The sequence below is a fragment of the Tachyglossus aculeatus genome, chromosome Y3 (genome assembly GCF_015852505.1).
Source record: "Tachyglossus aculeatus isolate mTacAcu1 chromosome Y3, mTacAcu1.pri, whole genome shotgun sequence".
In the NCBI taxonomy this organism is placed as follows: Eukaryota; Metazoa; Chordata; class Mammalia; order Monotremata; family Tachyglossidae; genus Tachyglossus; species Tachyglossus aculeatus.
Genome location: NC_052095.1, coordinates 1372513 through 1390575, shown reverse-complemented (window position 1 = coordinate 1390575; position 18063 = coordinate 1372513). Strand labels below are relative to the sequence as shown.

The 18063-nt window shown below is 49.6% G+C and overlaps 1 protein-coding gene across 7 annotated transcripts in view; it reads right to left on the bottom strand.

Moving 5' to 3' along the window:
- The window catches only part of PTCH1 (patched 1), a 141487-nt gene that overhangs the window by 62045 nt on the left and 61379 nt on the right, over positions 1-18063 (bottom strand). For all 7 annotated transcript variants that reach the window (XM_038768137.1, XM_038768139.1, XM_038768140.1 and 4 more), the window contains 4 exons: positions 17104-17259; positions 13617-13715; positions 11148-11273; positions 6451-6569 (listed from right to left, as the gene is read on the bottom strand). In XM_038768137.1, coding sequence (XP_038624065.1) covers positions 6451-6569; positions 11148-11273; positions 13617-13715; positions 17104-17259 — 500 coding nt within the window. The remainder of the gene's footprint in view (positions 1-6450; positions 6570-11147; positions 11274-13616; positions 13716-17103; positions 17260-18063) is intronic.

The following is an 18063-nucleotide window of genomic DNA, read 5'->3' as shown; positions in this document are numbered from 1 at the left end:
GTAAGCGCTTAATAAATACCCTTATCATTATTATTATTGTTATTCTCCTCCTCCTGCTGCTGCTGCTGCTGGACCAGTCGGACCCCCGGCCAGTCATTCAGCACTTAGAACAGTGCTTGGCACATAGTAAGCGCTTAGCAAATACCCTCATTATTATTATTATTATTGTTATTATTATTATTGTTATTATTCTCCTCCTCCTCCTGCTGCTGCTGCTGGACCAGTCGGACCCCCGGCCAGTCATTCAGCGCTTAGAACAGTGCTTGGCACATAGTAAGCGCTTAACAAATACCCTCATCATTACTATTATTATTATTATTATAGTAAGCGCTTAACAAATACCCTTATTATTATTATTATCATTATTGTTATTATTATTATTATTATTATTCTCCTCCTCCTGCTGCTGCTGCTGGACAGATCGGACCCCCAGCCAGTCATTCAGCGCTTAGAACAGTGCTTGGCACATAGTAAGCGCTTAATAAATATTATTATTATTATTATTATTGTTGTTATTATTATTATTATTATTATTCTCCTCTTCCTCCTGCTGCTGCTGCTGGACCAGTCGGACCCCCGGCCAGTCATTCAGCACCTAGGACAGTGCTTGGCACACAGTAAGTGCTTAACAAATACCATTATTATTATTATTATTATTATTATTATTATTATTATTATTATTATTATTCTCCTGCTGCTGCTGCTGCTGCTGGACAGATCGGAGCCCCGGCCACTCATTCAGTGCTTAGAACAGTGCTTGGCACATAGTAAGCGCTTAACAAATACCCTTATTATCATTATTATTATTATTATTATTATTATTATTATTATTATTATTATTCTCCTGCTGCTGCTGCTGGACCGATTGGACCCCCGGCCAGTCATTTAGCACTTAGAACAGTGTTTGGCACATAGTAAGCGCTTAATAAATACCCTTATCATTATTATTATCATTATTATTATTATTCTCCTCCTCCTCCTGCTGCTGCTGCTGGACCAGTCGGACCCCCGACCAGTCGTTCTGCGCTTAGAACAGTGCTTGGCACATAGTAAGCGCTTAACAAATACTATCATTATTATTATCATTATTATTATTATTATTATTATTCTCCTGCTGCTGCTGCTGCTGCTGCTGGACCGATCGGACCCCCGGCCAGTCATTCAGCGCTTAGAACAGTGCTTGGCACATAGTAGGTGCTTAACAAGTACCCTCATTATTATTATTATTATTATTATTATTATTATTATTATTATTATTATCCTCCTGCTGCTGCTGGACCGATCGGACCCCTGGCCAGTTATTTAGCGCTTAGAACAGTGCTTGGCACATAGTAAGCGCTAAACAAATGCCATCAATATTATTATTATTATTATTATTGTCATCATTATTATTATTATTATTCTCCTCCTCCTCCTGCTGCTGCTGCTGGACGGATCGGACCCCCGGCCAGTCACTCAGCGCTTAGAACAGTGCTTGGCACATAGTAAGTGCTTAATAAATATCCTTATCATTATTATTATTGTTATTATTATTATTATTATTATTATTCTCCTCCTCCTCCTCCTGCTGCTGCTGGACCAGTCGGACCCCCGGCCAGTCATTCAGCGCTTAGAACAGTGCTTGGCACATAGTAAGCGCTTAACAAATACCATCAGTATTATTATTATTATTATCATTATTATTATTATCATTATTATTATTACCATCCTCCTCCTGCTGCTGCTGCTGGACCGATCGGACCCCCGGCCAGTCATTCAGCGCTTAGAACAGTGCTTGGCACATAGTAAGCGCTTAATAAATACACTTATCATTATTATTATTATTATTATTATTATTATTATTATTATTATTATTATTTTATTATTCTCCTCCTCCTCCTGCTGCTGCTGCTGGACGGATCGGACCCCCGGCCAGTCATTCAGCGCTTAGAACAGTGCTTGGCATATAGTAAGCACTTAACAAATACCCTTATCATTATTATTATTATTATTATTCTCCTCCTGCTGCTGCTGCTGCTGCTGGACCAGTCGGACCCCCGGCCAGTCATTCAGCGCTTAGAACAGTGCTTGGCACATAGTAAGCGCTTAACAAATACCATCAGTATTATTATTATTATCATTATTATTATTATCATTATTATTATTATCCTCCTCCTGCTGCTGCTGCTGGACCAGTCGGACCCCCGGCCAGTCATTCAGCGCTTAGAACAGTGCTTGGCACATAGTAAGCGCTTAATAAATACTATTATTATTATTATTATTATTACCATTATTATCATTATTATTATCATTATTATTATTATTATTCTCCTCCTCCTCCTCCTGCTGCTGCTGCTGGACCAGTCGGACTCCCGGCCATTCAGCGCTTAGAACAGTGCTTGGCACATAGTAAGCGCTTAATAAATACCCTTATCATTATTATTATTATTATTATTCTCCTCCTCCTCCTTCTGCTGCTGCTGGACCAGTCGGACCCCTAGCCAGTCATTTAGCGTTCAGAACAGTGCTTGGCACATAGTAAGCGCTTAATAAATACCTTCATCATCATCATTATTATTATTATTGTTATTATTATTATTATTATTATTCTCCTCCTCCTGCTGCAGCTGGGCAGATCGGACCCCCGGCCAGTCACTCAGCGCTTAGAACAGTGCTTGGCACATAGTAAGCGCTTAATAAATACCCTCATTATTATTATTATTATTATTATTGTTATTATTATTATTATTATTATCATCCTCCTCCTGCTGCTGCTGGACCAGTCGGACCCCCGGCCAGTCATTCAGCACCTAGGACAATGCTTGGCACATAGTAAGCGCTTAACAACTACCATCATTATTATTATTATTATTATTATTATCATTATTATTATTCTCCTCCTCCTGCTGCTGCTGCTGGACCGATCAGACCCCCGGCCAGTCATTCAGCGCTTAGAACAGTGCTTGGCACATAGTAAGCGCTTAATAAATACCCTTATCATTATTATTATTATTATTATTCTCCTCCTCCTGCTGCTGCTGCTGCTGGACCAGTCGGACCCCCGGCCAGTCATTCAGCGCTTAGAACAGTGCTTGGCACATAGTAAGCGCTTAATAAATACCCTCATCATCATCATCATCATTATTATTATTATTGTTATTATCATTATTATTATTATTCTCCTCCTTCTGCTGCTGCTGGACCAGTCGGACCCCCGGCCAGTCATTCAGCGCTTAGAACAGTGCTTGGCACATAGTAAGCGCTTAATAAATACCCTCATTATTATTATTATCATTATTATTGTTATTATTATTATTATTATTATTATTATTATTATTATTATTATTATTATCATCCTCCTCCTGCTGCTGCTGGACCAGTCGGACCCCCGGCCAGTCATTCAGCACCTAGGACAGTGCTTGGCACATAGTAAGCGCTTAACAACTACCATCATTATTATTATTATTATTATTATCATTATTATTATTCTCCTCCTCCTGCTGCTGCTGCTGGACCGATCGGACCCCCGGCCAGTCATTCAGCGCTTAGAACAGTGCTTGGCACATAGTAAGCGCTTAATAAATACCCTTATTATTATTATTATTTACTATTCTCCTCCTCCTCCTGCTGCTGCTGCTGGATGGATTGGACCCCCGGCCTGTCATTCAGCGCTTAGAACAGTGCCTGGCACATAGTAAGCGCTTAATAAATACCATTATTATTATTATTATTATTATTATTATCATTATTATTATTATTATTATTATTATTATTATTATTCTCCTGCTGCTGCTGGACCAGTCGGACCCCCGGCCAGTCATTCAGCACTTAGAACAGTGCTTGGCACATAGTAAGCGCTTAATAAATACCCTTATTATTATTATTATTCTCCTCCTCCTGCTGCTGCTGCTGGACCGATCGGACCCCCCGACCAGTCATTCAGCGCTTAGAACAGTGCTTGGCACATAGTAAGCGCTTAATAAATACCTTCATCATCATCATTATTATTATTATCATCATTATTATTATTATTATTATTCTCCTCCTCCTGCTGCAGCTGGGCAGATTGGACCCCCGGCCAGTCATTCAGTGCTTAGAACAGTGCTTGGCGCATAGTAAGCGCTTAATAAATACCCTCATCATTATTATTATTATTGTTATTATTATTATTATTATTATCATCCTCCTCCTGCTGCTGCTGGACCAGTCGGACCCCCGGCCAGTCATTCAGCACCTAGGACAGTGCTTGGCACATAGCGCTTAACAACTACCATTATTATTATTATTATTATTATTATTATTATTATTATCATTATTATCATTATTATTATCATTATTATTATTCTCCTCCTCCTGCTGCTGCTGCTGGACCGATCGGACCCCCGGCCAGTCATTCAGCGCTTAGAACAGTGCTTGGCACATAGTACGCGCTTAATAAATACCCTCATTATTATTATTATTATTATTCTCCTCCTCCTGCTGCTGCTGCTGCTGGACGGATCGGACCCCCGGCCAGTCATAAAGCGCTTAGAACAGTGCTTGGCACATAGTAAGCGCTTAATAAATACCATTATTATTATTATTATTATTATTATTATTATTATTATTATTATCATTCTCCTCCTCCTCCTGCTGCAGCTGGGCAGATCGGACCCCCGGCCAGTCATTCAGCGCTTAGAACAGTGCTTGGCACATAGTAAGCGCTTAATAAATACCCTCATCATTATTATTATTATTGTTATTATTATTATTATTATTATTATTATTATTATTATTATTATTATCATCCTCCTCCTGCTGCTGCTGGACCAGTCGGACCCCCGGCCAGTCATTCAGCACCTAGGACAGTGCTTGGCACATAGTAAGCGCTTAACAACTACCATCATTATTATTATTATTATTATTATCATTATTATTATTCTCCTCCTCCTGCTGCTGCTGCTGCTGGACCAATCGGACCCCCGGCCAGTCATTCAGCGCTTAGAACAGTGCTTGGCACATAGTAAGCGCTTAATAAATACCCTTATTATCATTATTATTATTATTATTATTCTCCTCCTCCTCCTGCTGCTGCTGCTGGACCAATCGGACATCCAGCCAGTTATTTAGAGCTTAGAACAGTGCTTGGCACATAGTAAGCGCTTAACAAATACCCTCATCATCATTATTATCATTATTATTATTACTATTATCATGATTATTATCCCTTATCATTATTATTATTATTATTATTATTATTATTATTCTCCTCCTCCTCCTGCTGCTGCTGCTGGACCAGTCGGACCCCCGGCCAGCCATTCAGCGTTCAGAACAGTGCTTGGCACATAGTAAGCGCTTAATAAATACCCTCATCATCATCATTATTATTATTGTTATTATTATTATTATTATTCTCCTCCTCCTGCTGCAGCTGGGCAGATCGGACCCCCGGCCAGTCATTCAGCGCTTAGAACAGTGCTTGGCACATAGTAAGCGCTTAATAAATACCCTCATTATTATTATTATTATTGTTATTATTATTATTATTATTATCATCCTCCTCCCCCTCCTGCTGCTGCTGCTGGACCAGTCGGACTCCCGGCCATTCAGCGCTTAGAACAGTGCTTGGCACATAGTAAGCGCTTAATAAATACCCTTATTATTATTATTGTTATTATTATTATTATTCTCCTCCTCCTGCTGCTGCTGCTGGACCAGTCGGACCCCCAGCCAAGTCATTTAGCGTTCAGAACAGTGCTTGGCACATAGTAAGCGCTTAATAAATACCCTCATCATCATCATTATTATTATTATTGTTATTATTATTATTATTATCCTCCTCCTCCTGCTGCTGCTGGACCAGTCGGACCCCCGGCCAGTCATTCAGTGCTTAGAACAGTGCTTGGCACATAGTAATCGCTTAATAAATACCCTCATCATCATCATCATTATTATTATTGTTATTATTATTATTATTATCCTCCTCCTCCTGCTGCTGCTGGACCAGTCGGACCCCCGGCCAGTCATTCAGCGCTTAGAACAGTGCTTGGCACAAAGTACGTGCTTAATAAATACCCTCATTATTATTATTATTATTGTTATTATTATTGTTATTATCATCCTCCTCCCTCTCCTGCTGCTGCTGGACCAGTCGGACCCCCGGCCAGTCATTCAGCGCTTAGAACGGTGCCTGGCCCCCTCTGAGGCTCGAACCCAGGACCCTCAGACGACATCGCCAACTTGTCCTTCCCAGGCGCTTAGTACAGTGCTCTCCACCCAGTAAGCGCTCAATAAATCCGATTGATGATGACTGATGATTGATGAAAATCCAACTGATGATGATTGACGATCGACTGATGATGGTGACGAGATGGCCACGCTGCCCGCCGCGCCGTACGTACTGAGAACCTCCTGTGGAGGCCGGGCGCTGTACTGAGCGCCTCCTGGGGGGGCCGAGCACTGTACTGAGCGCCCACTAAGTGTCCCGGTTACCTGGGGAAGCAGCAGAAGACGTCGAGGCGCCCGTCCTCCCGGCGGTAGAGGTCCATGCTGAGTATGGCGGGGAAGATGAGGAGCACCATGGCGAAGTTGAAGACGACCACCACAGCTGCCTGGACTCCACCCGAGGGGGAGAGAGGGCGCTTACTACAGCTCCCTGCGCCCAGTCACACATACTAAGCGCTCAACAGACACCATCATTATGATTATTAGCAGTCTTCTAGGCCATAGGCCTGCTGTTGAGCCGGGATCATTCGTTGTCGCACTTACTGAGCGCTTCCTATTATTATTATTATCATTATAATGGCATGTATTAAGCGCCTACTATAAGCGCTGGGGAGGATGCATGGTGATGAGGTTGTCCCCCGGGGGGCTCCCAGTCTTCATCCCCATTTTCCAGAGGAGGGAACTGAGGCCCAGAGAAGTGATGCGACTTGCCCAAGGTCACCCAGCTGACCAGTGGCGGAGCCGGAATTCGAACCCAGGACCTCCGACTCCCAAGCCCACGCTCTCTTCCACTGAGCCACGCTTCGTATTTATTGAGCGCTTCCTGTGTGCAGAGCACTGTACTGAGCGCTTGGGAAGTCCAAGTTGGCAACAGATGGAGACGGTCCCTGCCCAACTATGGGCTCACAGTCTAGAAAACTATTAATAATAATAATAATAATAATAATGATGGTATCTGTTAAGCGCTTACTATGTGCCAGGCACTGTTCTAAGTGCTGGGGAGGATACAAGGTGATGAGGTTGTCCCCCGGGGGGCTCCCAGTCTTCATCCCCATTTTCCAGAGGAGGGAACTGAGGCCCAGAGAAGTGAAATGGTTGTACATATGGTTGTACATATTTATTACTCTATTTATTTATTTATTTTACTTGTACATATCTATCCTATTTATTTTATTTTGTTACTATGTCTGGTTTTGTTCTCTGTCTCCCCCTTTTAATCAATCAGTCGTATTTATTGAGCACTTACTATGTGCAGAGCACTGTACTGAGCGCTTGGGAAGTCCAAGTTGGCAACAGATGGAGACGGTCCCTGCCCAACTATGGGCTCACAGTCTAGAAAACTATTAACAATAATAATAATAATAATAATAATGGTATCTGTTAAGCGCTTACTATGTGCCAGGCACTGTTCTAAGCGCTGGGGGAGATACATGGTGATGAGGTTGTCCCCCGGGGGGCTCCCAGTCTTCATCCCCATTTTCCAGAGGAGGGAACTGAGGCCCAGACAAGTGAAATGGTTGTACATATGGGTGTACATATTTATTACTCTATTTATTTATTTATTTTACTTGTACATATCTATTCTATTTATTTTATTTTGTTACTATGTCTGGTTTTGTTCTCTGTCTCCCCCTTTTAATCAATCAATCATATTTATTGAGCGCTTACTATGTGCAGAGCACTGTACTGAGCGCTTGGGAAGTCCAATTTGGCAACAGATGGAGACGGTCCCTGCCCAACTATGGGCTCACAGTCTAGAAAACTATTAATAATAATAATAATAATAATAATAATAATGGTATCTGTTAAGCGCTTACTATGTGCCAGGCACTGTTCTAAGCGCTGGGGGAGATACAGGGGGATGAGGTTGTCCCCCGGGGGGCTCCCAGTCTTCATCCCCATTTTCCAGAGGAGGGAACTGAGGCCCAGAGAAGTGAAATGGTTGTACATATGGTTGTACATATTTATTACTCTATTTATTTATGTATTTATTTTACTTGTACATATCTATCCTATTTATTTTATTTTGTTAGTATGTTTGGTTTTGTTCTCCGTCTCCCCCTTTTAGACTGGGAGCCCACTGTTGGGTAGGGACTGTCTCTAGGTGTTGCCAATTTGTACTTCCCAAGCGCTTAGTACAGTGCTCTGCACATAGTAAGCGCTCAATAAATACGATTGATGATGATGATGAAATGACTTGCCCAGCTGACCAGTGGCGGAGCCGGGATTCGAACCCACGACCTCCGACTCCCAAGCCCACGCTCTTTTCCACTGAGCCACGCTTCGTATTTATTGAGTGCTTCCCGTGTGCAGAGCACTGCACTGAGCGCTTGGGAAGTCCCAGTTGGCAACAGATGGAGACGGTCCCTGCCCAGCAATGGGCTCACGGGCTAGAAAACTATTAATAATAATAATAATGATAATAATAATAATAATAATGGTATCTGTTAAGCGCTTACTATGTGCCAGGCACTGTTCTAAGAGCTGGGGGAGATACATGGTGATGAGGTTGTCCCCCAGGGGGCTCCCAGTCTTCATCCCCATTTGACAGATGAGGGGACTGAGGCTCCGAGAAGTGAAGTGACTGGCCCAAGGTCACCCAGCTGACAAGTGGTGGAGCCGGGATTCGAACCCAGGACCTCGGACTCCAAAGCCCGGGCTCTTTCCACTGAGCCAGGCCAGGGAGAGCTGGGCCCTGGGGGGATTGGGGGGAATCCGGGTGGGCTCCCCGGAGGAGGCGTTTTGGGGGAGCAGCGAGGATGGAGACAGTCACAGTCTGGAGGATTTGGGGCGTCAGGGTGAATCAGGGAAGGCTCCAGGAGGAGGTGATGGCAGGGGACGGGGAGAGCTGGGCTCAGGGGGATTTGGGGGAATCCAGGCGGGCTCCCCGGAGGAGGCGTTTTTTGGGAGCAGCGAGGATGCAGACAGCCACAGTCTGGAGGATTTGGGGTATCGGGGTGAATCAGGGAAGCCTCTTGGAGGAGGTGATTTCAGGGGCCAGGGAGAGCTGGGCTCTGGGGGGATTTGGGGGAATCCGGGCAGGCTCCCTGTAGGAGGCGTTTTGGGGGGGCAGCGAGGATGGGGACAGCCACAGTCTGGAGGATTTGGGGTGTCGGGGTGAATCAGGGCAGGCTCCCGGAGGAGGCGATTTCAGGGGTTAGGGAGAGCTGGGCTTGGGGGGGATTTGGGGGAATCAGGGCGGGCTCCCCAGAGGAGGCGTTTTTGGGGAGCAGCGAGGATGGAGACAGTCACAGTCTGGAGGATTTGGGGCACTGGGGTGAATCAGGGCAGGCTTCCGGAGGAGGTGATGGCAGAAGATGGGGAGAGCTGGGCTCTGGGGGGATTCGGGGGAATCAGGGTGGGCTCCCTGGAGGAGGTGTTTTGGGGGAGCAGCGAGGATTTGGGGTGTCAGGGTGAATCAGGGAAGCCTCCCAGAGGAGGTGATGTCAGGGGATGGGAAGAGCTGGGCTTGGGGGGGAATTTGGGAGAATCCAGGCAGACTCCCCGGAGGAGGCATTTTTGAGGGGCAGCGAGGATGGGGACAGCCACGGTCTGGAGGATTTGGGGCATCAGGGTGAATCAGGGACGCCTCCCGGAGGAGGTGATGGCAGGATATGCGGAGAGCTGGGTTCTGGGGGGACTGGGGGGAATCCGGGCGGGCTCCCCGGAGGAGGCGTTTTGGGGGGGCAGCAAGGATGGGGACAGCCACAGTCTGGAGAATTTGGGGCGTCGGGGTGAATCAGGGAAGGCTCTTGGAGGAGGCGATTTCAGGGGTTAGGGAGAGCTGGGCTCGGGGGGGATTTGGGGCAATCCAGGCGGGCTCCCCAGAGGAGGCGTTTTGGGAGGCAGCAAGGATGGGAGAGCCACAGTCTAGAGGATTTGGGGTGCTGGGGTGAATCAGGGAAGGCTCCCGGAGGAGGTGATGGCAGGGGATGGGGAAAGCTGGGCTCGGGGGGATTTGAGGGAATCAGGGTGGGCTCCCTGGAGGAGGCGTTTTGGGGGGGCGGCGAGGATGGGGACAGCCACAGTTTGGAGGAAATTGGGGCGCTAGGGTGAATGAGGGCAGGCTCCCGGAGGAGGTGATGGCAGGAGATGGGGAGAGCTGGGCTCTGGGGGATTGGGGGGAATCTGGGCAGGCTCCCCGGAGGAGGCATTTTTGGGGGGTGGCAAGGATGGGAGAGCCACAGTCTAGAGGATTTGGGGCGTCGGGGTGAATCAGGGAAGGCTCCAGGAGGAGGTGATGTCAGGGGATGGGGAAAGCTGGGCTCAGGGGGATTTGGGGGAATCCAGGCGGGCTCCCCGGAGGAGGCGTTTTTTGGGAGCAGCGAGGATGCAGACAGCCACAGTCTGGAGGATTTGGGGTATCGGGGTGAATCAGGGAAGCCTCTTGGAGGAGGTGATTTCAGGGGCCAGGGAGAGCTGGGCTCTGGAGGGATTTGGGGGAATCCGGGCAGGCTCCCTGTAGGAGGCGTTTTGGGGGGGCAGCGAGGATGGGGACAGCCACAGTCTGGAGGATTTGGGGTGTCGGGGTGAATCAGGGCAGGCTCCCGGAGGAGGAGATTTCAGGGGTTAGGGAGAGCTGGGCTTGGGGGGGATTTGGGGGAATCAGGGCGGGCTACCTGGAGGAGGTGTTTTGGGGCGGCAAGGATGGGAGAGCCACTGTCTAAAGGATTTGGGGTGTCAGGGTGAATCAGGGAAGGCTTCCGGAGGAGGCGATTTCAGGGAAAAGGGAGAGCTGGGCTCTGGAGGGGGGTTGGGGGGGAATCAGGGCGGGCTCCCCGGAGGAGGTGTTTTGGGGGGCGGCGAGGATGGAGACAGTCACAGTCTGGAGGATTTGGGGCGTCGGGATGAATCAGGGAAGGCTCCCGGATGAGGTGATGGCAGGGGATGGGGCAAGCTGGGCTCTGGGGGGATTGGGGGGAATACGGGCGGGCTCCCCGGAGGCGTCGTCGTCGTCGTCTCACCTGGAGGGAGACGGCCCGCAGGGCGGGGATGGGGATGAGGGCGGCCATGAAGAAGGCGGTGACGTTGCTGATGGAGGTGAGGGCCACGCTGGCGCCCGTCCGCTTCAGACACTCCCCGGTCCGCTCCTGAATCAATCAATCAATCAATTAATCAATCAATCAATCAATCAATCGTATTTACTGAGCGCCTACTGTGTGCAGAGCACTGTATTAAGCGCTTGGGAAGTCCAAGTTGGCGACATCTAGAGACGGACACTACCCAACAGCGGGCTCCGACCTCCGACCTCCGCCGCCTGACTCGCACCCAGCTCCCAATTCCGACCTCCGTCCCCCACCGCCGACCCCGGGACTGGTGGGATGGTTGGAGGGGAGCTTCTAATAATAATAATAATGATAATAATAATAATAATAATAATGATGATCATCATCATCATCAATCGTATTTATTGAGCACTTACTGCGTGCAGAGCACTGTACTAAGCGCTTGGGAAGTACAAGTTGGCAACATATATACATCTCTATATGTTGCCAATTTGTACTTCCCAAGCGCTTAGTACAGTGCTCTGCACATAGTAAGCGCTCAATAAATACGATTGATGATGATGATGATATAGAGACGGTCCCTACCCAACAGTGGGTTCACCGTCTAAAAATGATGGCATTTGTGAAGCGCTTACTACATGCCGAGCACTGTTCTAAGCGCTGGGGGGGATACAAGGGGATGAGGTTGTCCCCCCGGGGGGCTCACGGTCTTCATCCCCATTTGACAGAGGAGGGAAACTGAGGCCCAGAGAAGAAGAATAATAATGATGATGGTATTTGTGAAGCGCTTACTATGTGCCGAGCACTGTTCTAAGCGCTGGAGGGGTTACAAGGTGATGAGGTTGTCCCCCGGGGGGCTCACAGTCTTCATCCCCATTTGACAGAGGAGGGAACTGAGGCCCAGAGAAGTGAATAATAATAATGATGATGGTATTTGTGAAGCGCTTACTACGTGCCAAGCACTGTTCTAAGCGCTGGGGAAGTTACAAGGTGACCAAGTTGTCCCCCGGGGGGGCTCACGGTCTTCATCCCCATTTTACAGAGGAGGTAACTGAGGCCCAGAGAATAATAATAATAATGGTGGTATTTGTTAAGCGCTTACTATGTGCCAAGCACTGTTCTAAGCACTGGGGAAGTTACAAGGTGATCAGGTTGTCCCTTGTGGGGCTTACTGTCCTAATCCCCATTTTACAGATGAGGGAACTGAGGCTCAGAGAAGGGATGCGACTGGCCCAAAGTCACCCAGCTGACAGTTGGCGGAGCTGGGATTTGAACCCACGACCTCTGACTCCCAAGCCCGGGCTCTTTCCACTGAGCCACACTGCTGCTCTGTAAGTATGTGTGTGGAGGGGTCAGGGAATGGCTGACCGGAAGCATGTGCATGGAGGAATCTGGGAATGGCTGTCCGAGAGCGTGTACGTGAGGGGTCTGGTAATGGCTGACCGGAAGCATGTGCGCGGAGGAATCTGGGAATGGCTGATTGGAAGCATGTGCATGGAGGAGTCTGGGAATGGCTGACTAGAAGCATGTGCGTGGAGGAGTCTGGGAATGGCTGATTGGGAGCATGGGCATGGAGGAGTCTGGGAATGGTTGACTGGAAGCATGGGTGTGAGGGGCTGAGGGAATGGCTGCCCGTGAGCATGTGCGTGAGGGGCCGAGGGAAAGGCTGTCTGAGAGCATGTGTTCAGAGGGGTCAGGGAATGGCTGACCGGAAGCATGGGTGTGGAGGAATCTGGGAATAGCTGTCTGAGAGCATGTATGTGAGGGGCCTGGGAATGGCTGACCGGAAGCACGTGCGTGGAGGAGTCTGGGAATGGCTGACCGGGAGCACCTGCATGGAGGAGTCTGGGAATGGCTGACCGGGAGCACCTGCGTGGAGGAGTCTGGGAATGGCTGACCGGGAGCACGTGCGTGGAGGAGTCTGGGAATGGCTGACCAGGAGCATGGGCGTGGAGGAGTCTGGGAATGTCCGTCGGAGATCATGTGCGTGAGGGGCCGAGGGAATGGCTGACCGGGAGCACGTGCGTGGAGGAGTCTGGGAATGGCTGACTGGAAGCATGGGTGTGGAGGAGTCTGGGAATGGCTGACTGGAAGCATGGGTGTGGAGGAGTCTGGGAATGGCTGATTGGGAGCATGTCTGTGGAGGAGTCTGGGAATGGCTGACCGGAAGCACGTGCGTGGAGGAGTCTGGGGATGGCGGACCGGAAGCACGTGCGTGGAGGAATGTGGGAATGGCTGACCAGGAGCATGGGCGTGGAGGAGTCTGGGAATGGCCGTTGGAGATCATGTGTGTGAGGGGCCGAGGGACTGGCTGACCGGGAGCACGTGCGTGGAGGAATCTGGGAATGGCTGACCGGGAGCACGGGCGTGGAGGAGTCTGGGAATGGCCGTGCGTCAGGGCCGGGCCGGTGGGGCCCGTAGACTTACCTCGAAAGCGATCCGCCCGTTCTGCCCCGTCTCGCTGAAGGCATGGGCCAGCAGGAACACGTCGTCCACCCCAACGCCCAGGGCCAGGAAAGGGAGCACCTGCGGGGAAAGGGCGACGGCGGGAGGAGGAGCGGGAGGAGGAGGACGGAGGAGGAGGACGGAGGAGGAGGAGGAGGAGGAGGAGGGAGGCATGAGCGGGGAAGGGGAGGGCGGCCGGAGGAAGAGGATGGGAGGGGAAGGAAGGAGACAGGGGAGGAGGAAGAGAGGAGGAGGAGAAGGAAAAGAGGAGGGAGAGGAGGAGGGGGAGGAGGAGGAGGAAGAGAAGCAGGAGGAGAAGAGAGGAGGGCGAGAAGAAAAGGAGGAAGAGGAGAAAGAGAGGAGGAGGAGAAGAGGAAAAGAAGAGGAGGAGAAGGAGGAGGAGAGGGAGAAGAGGAAGAGAAGGAGAGGAGAGGAGGCGGATGAGGGGAGGAAGAGAAGGAGGAGAAGAGGCGGAAGAGTGGAAGTGGAGGAACAGGAGGGAGAGGGAGGAGGAGGAGAAGGAGGAAGTAGGAGGAGGAGGAGGAGAGGATGAGGAGAAGAGGTGTAGGAAACAAAGAGGAGGAGGAGAAGGAGAAGAAAGAGGAGGAGAAAAAGGAGAGGGAGAGGAGGAGGAGAAGGAGAGGAAGAAGAGGAGGAGGAGGAGAGGGAGAAGAGGAAGAGAAGGAGGAGGAGAGGGAGAGGAGAGGAGGAGGAGAAGAAGGAGGAGAAGAGGTGGAAGAGTGGAACAGGAGGAACAGGAGGGAGAGGAAGGAGAGGAGAGGAGGAGGAAGAGGAGAGGAGGAGAGGAAGAGAAGAGGAGGAGGAAAAGGAGAAGGAGGAGGAGAAGGAGGAGAGGAGGAGGAAGAGAAGGAGGAGGAGAAGAGGAAGAGAAGGAGGAGGAGTGGATGAGAGGAAGAGAAGAGGAGGAGAAAAGGAGAAGGAGGAGAGGAGGAGGAAGAGAAGGAGGAGAAGAGGAAGAGAAGAAGGAGGAGGAGGAGGAGGAGGAGGAGAGATGGAAGAGAAGGAGAAGAAGAGAAGGGGAGGAACAGGAAGGAGAGGAGAGGAGGAGGAAGATGAGGGAGGAAAGGAGAAGAGGAGGAGGAAGAGTAGGGGAGGAAAAGGAAGGAGAGGAGGAGGAGAAAAGGAGGAAGAGGAGGACAGGAGGAGGAGAAAAGGAGGAAGAGGAGGAAAGGATGAGAAGAGGCATAGGAAAAGAGGAGTAGTAAGAGAAGGAAGAGGAAGAGGAGAGGAGGAGAAAAGAGAAGGAGAAGAAGGGAAGGAAGAGAAGGAGGAGGAGGAGAAGAGGAAGAGGAGGAGGCGGAGAGATGGAAGAGGAGGAGGAGGAGAGATGGAAGAGGAGGAGGAGAAGAGGAGGAGGGAAGCAGGAAGAGGAGAGGAAGAGAAGGGGAGGAAGAGGAAGGAGAGGAGAGGAGGAGGAAGAGAAGAGTGAGGAAAGGAGAAGAAGAGGAGGAGGAGGAAGAGGAAGGAGAGGAGAGGAGGAGAAAGAGAAGGGGAGAGGGGAGGAGAGGAGGAGGAGGAGAAGAAAAGGAGGAAGAGGAGAGGATGAGGAGAAGAGGCATAGGTAAAGAGGAGGAAGGGAGGAAGAGAAGAAGGAGAAGAGGAAGAGGAGGAGGAAGAGATGGAAGAGAAGGAGGAGGAGGAGGAGGAAGAGAAGGGGAGGAAGAGGGAGGAGAGAAGGAGGAGGAGGAAGAAGAGAAGAGGGAGAGAGGAGAGGAAGAGGAGAAGGAGAGGAGGAAGAGGAGAAGAGGCGTAGGAAGAGAAGAGGAGGAGGAGAAAAGAAGGAGGAGAAGAGGAAGAGAAAGAGGAGGAGGAGGAGAAGGAGGAGAGAGAGGAGAAGAGAGGGAGGAAAAGGAGGAGGAGAAGAAGAGGAAGAGGAGGAAGAGGAAGGAGAGGAGGAGGAAGAGGAGAGGAGGAGATGAAGAGGAGGAGGAGGAGGAGAAGAGGAGGAGGAGGAGGAGGAGGAAGAGAAGAGAGAGGAGAGGAGAAGGAGGAAGAGGAGGATGAAGAGAGGAGGAAGAGGAGAAGGAGGGAGAGGAGGAAGAGAAGAGGTGTAGGAAAAGAAGAGGAGGAGGAGGAGGGGAGGAAGAGAAGAAGGAGCAGTAGGAGAGGAGAAGAGGAGGAGGAGAAAGAGGAAGGAGAAGGAGAAGAAGAAGAGGAGGAGGAAGAGAAGAGGGAGGAGAGGAGAAGGAGGAGAGGAGGAAGAGAAGAGGGAGGAGAGGAGAAGAAGAAGGAGGAGAGGATGAGGAGAAGAGGCAAAGGAAACGAAGAGGAAAGGAGAGGAGGAGGAGGAGGAGGAGAGGTGGAAGAGGAAGGAGAGGAGAGGACGAGGAGGAGAAGAGGAAAAGGAGGAAGGGAAAAGGAAGGAGAGGAGAGGAGAAGGAATGACTGCATATAATGAAAAGAATACTACTGGGGGAACGTGCTAAGCGCTCACTGGGCGCCAGGCAGCGCGCTCGGCGCCCGGGCGGGAGGCAGCCGGGCTCAGCAGGTACAGCCCGGGCTTGGGAGGCAGAGGTCGTGGGTTCGAATCCCGCCTCCGCCACTCATCAGCAGCGTGGCCTGGGGCCAGTCACTTGGCTTCTCTGGGCCTCAGTTCCCTCCTCTGTCAAATGGGGATGAAGACCGGGAGCCCCCGGGGGGACAACCTCATCACCTTGGATCCTCCCCAGGCGCTTAGAACAGTGCTTGGCACGTAGTAAGCGCTTCATAAATGCCATCATTATTATTATTATTATTATTATTATTATCTGTATGACCTTGGGCAAGTCACTTCCCTTCTCTGGGCCTCAGTTTCCTCCTCTGTCCAATGGGGATGAAGACCGGGAGCCCCCCGGGGGACAACCTCATCACCTTGGAACCTCCCCAGCGCTTAGAACAGTGCTGGGCACGTAGTAAGCGCTTCACAAATACCCCAATTATCATTATCATTCTCTGGGCCTCAGTTCCCCCATCTGTCAAATGGGGATGAAGCCCGTGAGCCCCCCGGGGGGGGACAGCCTCATCCAGGCGCTTAGAACAGTGCTGGGCACATAGTAAGCGCTTCACATATACCCCAATTATTATTATTATTCTCTAGGCCTCAGTTCCCCCATCTGTCAAATGGGGATGAAGAACGTGAGCGCCCCAGGGGCAACCTCATCCAGGCACTTAGAACAGTGCTGGGCACATAGTAAGCACTTAGTAAATGCCATCATTATTATTATTATTATTATTATTATTATTATTATTATTCCGGCCCATGGGGTCGCCCACCCAGCCCCCATTGCCCAGCTGAGGTCACCGAGGTGGAGCGGTACTCGAACCCATGACCTGTGACCCCCGAGCTGTCACTCAAGTACCATCCAGGCCCGGCCTCCCCCCCATCACTGAACTGGACCTCCCAGGCGCTCAGTACAGGATGCATGCCAGGAGCGCTCAGCAAATCCCAGTTTTGATGGCAGGGAAATACCTGAGTGGTGGCGGCGTTGAAGGAGATGCCCAGAAGGGAGCAGAGGCCTAGGCCGGCCGCCACCGACAGGGCTACTAGGAGGACGCCCGCCAGCCCCACGGCCCCCTGGGAGGAGGAGCGGTCCCAACGCAGCATGCTCACACAGGCGTACACCAGCTGGAGGGAGGATAATCGGAAAAATAATCGTATTAATAATAATAATAATAATAATAATTGGTCAATTACTATATGTCGGGCTCTGTACTGAGCGCTCTGCAGCAGTGGGGGAGACCAAGCCCTGTGGACTCCCAGTCTCCATCCCACAGTGGTTAGCATATAGTAAGCGCTTGCTTAATTAACAAAGACCGTCGTTATTATTGTTTGACCGATGAGGAATAATAGTAATAGTAATAATAATAATAATAAGGATGGTGTTTATCAAGCGCTTACTATATGTTGGGCTCTGTACTAAGCGCTCTGGGGAGGGGGAAGACAAGCCCCGTGGACTCCTGCTCTCCATCCCACAGTGACTGGCACATAGTAAGCGCTTGCTTAATTAACAAAGACCGTCGTGATGATTGTTTGACCGATGAGGAATAATAGGAATAATAATAATAATGATAAGGATGGTGTTTGTCAAGCGCTTACTACTACTACTACTAATAATAATAATGTATTTGTCAAGCGCTTACTATATGTCGGGCTCTGTACTAAGCGCCCTGGGGAGGAAGACAAGCCCTGTGGATAATCAGAAAAATAATCGTATTATTATAATTATAATCGATTATAATAATAATAATAATAATTTGTCAAGTGCTTACTATATGTCGGGCTCTGTACTAAGCGCTCTGGGGCGGGGGAAGACGAGCCCTGTGGACTCCCGCTCTCCATCCCACAGTGGCTGGCACATAGTAAGCGCTTGCTTAATCAACAAAGACCGTCGTTATTATTGTTTGACCGATGAGGAATAATAGTAATAAT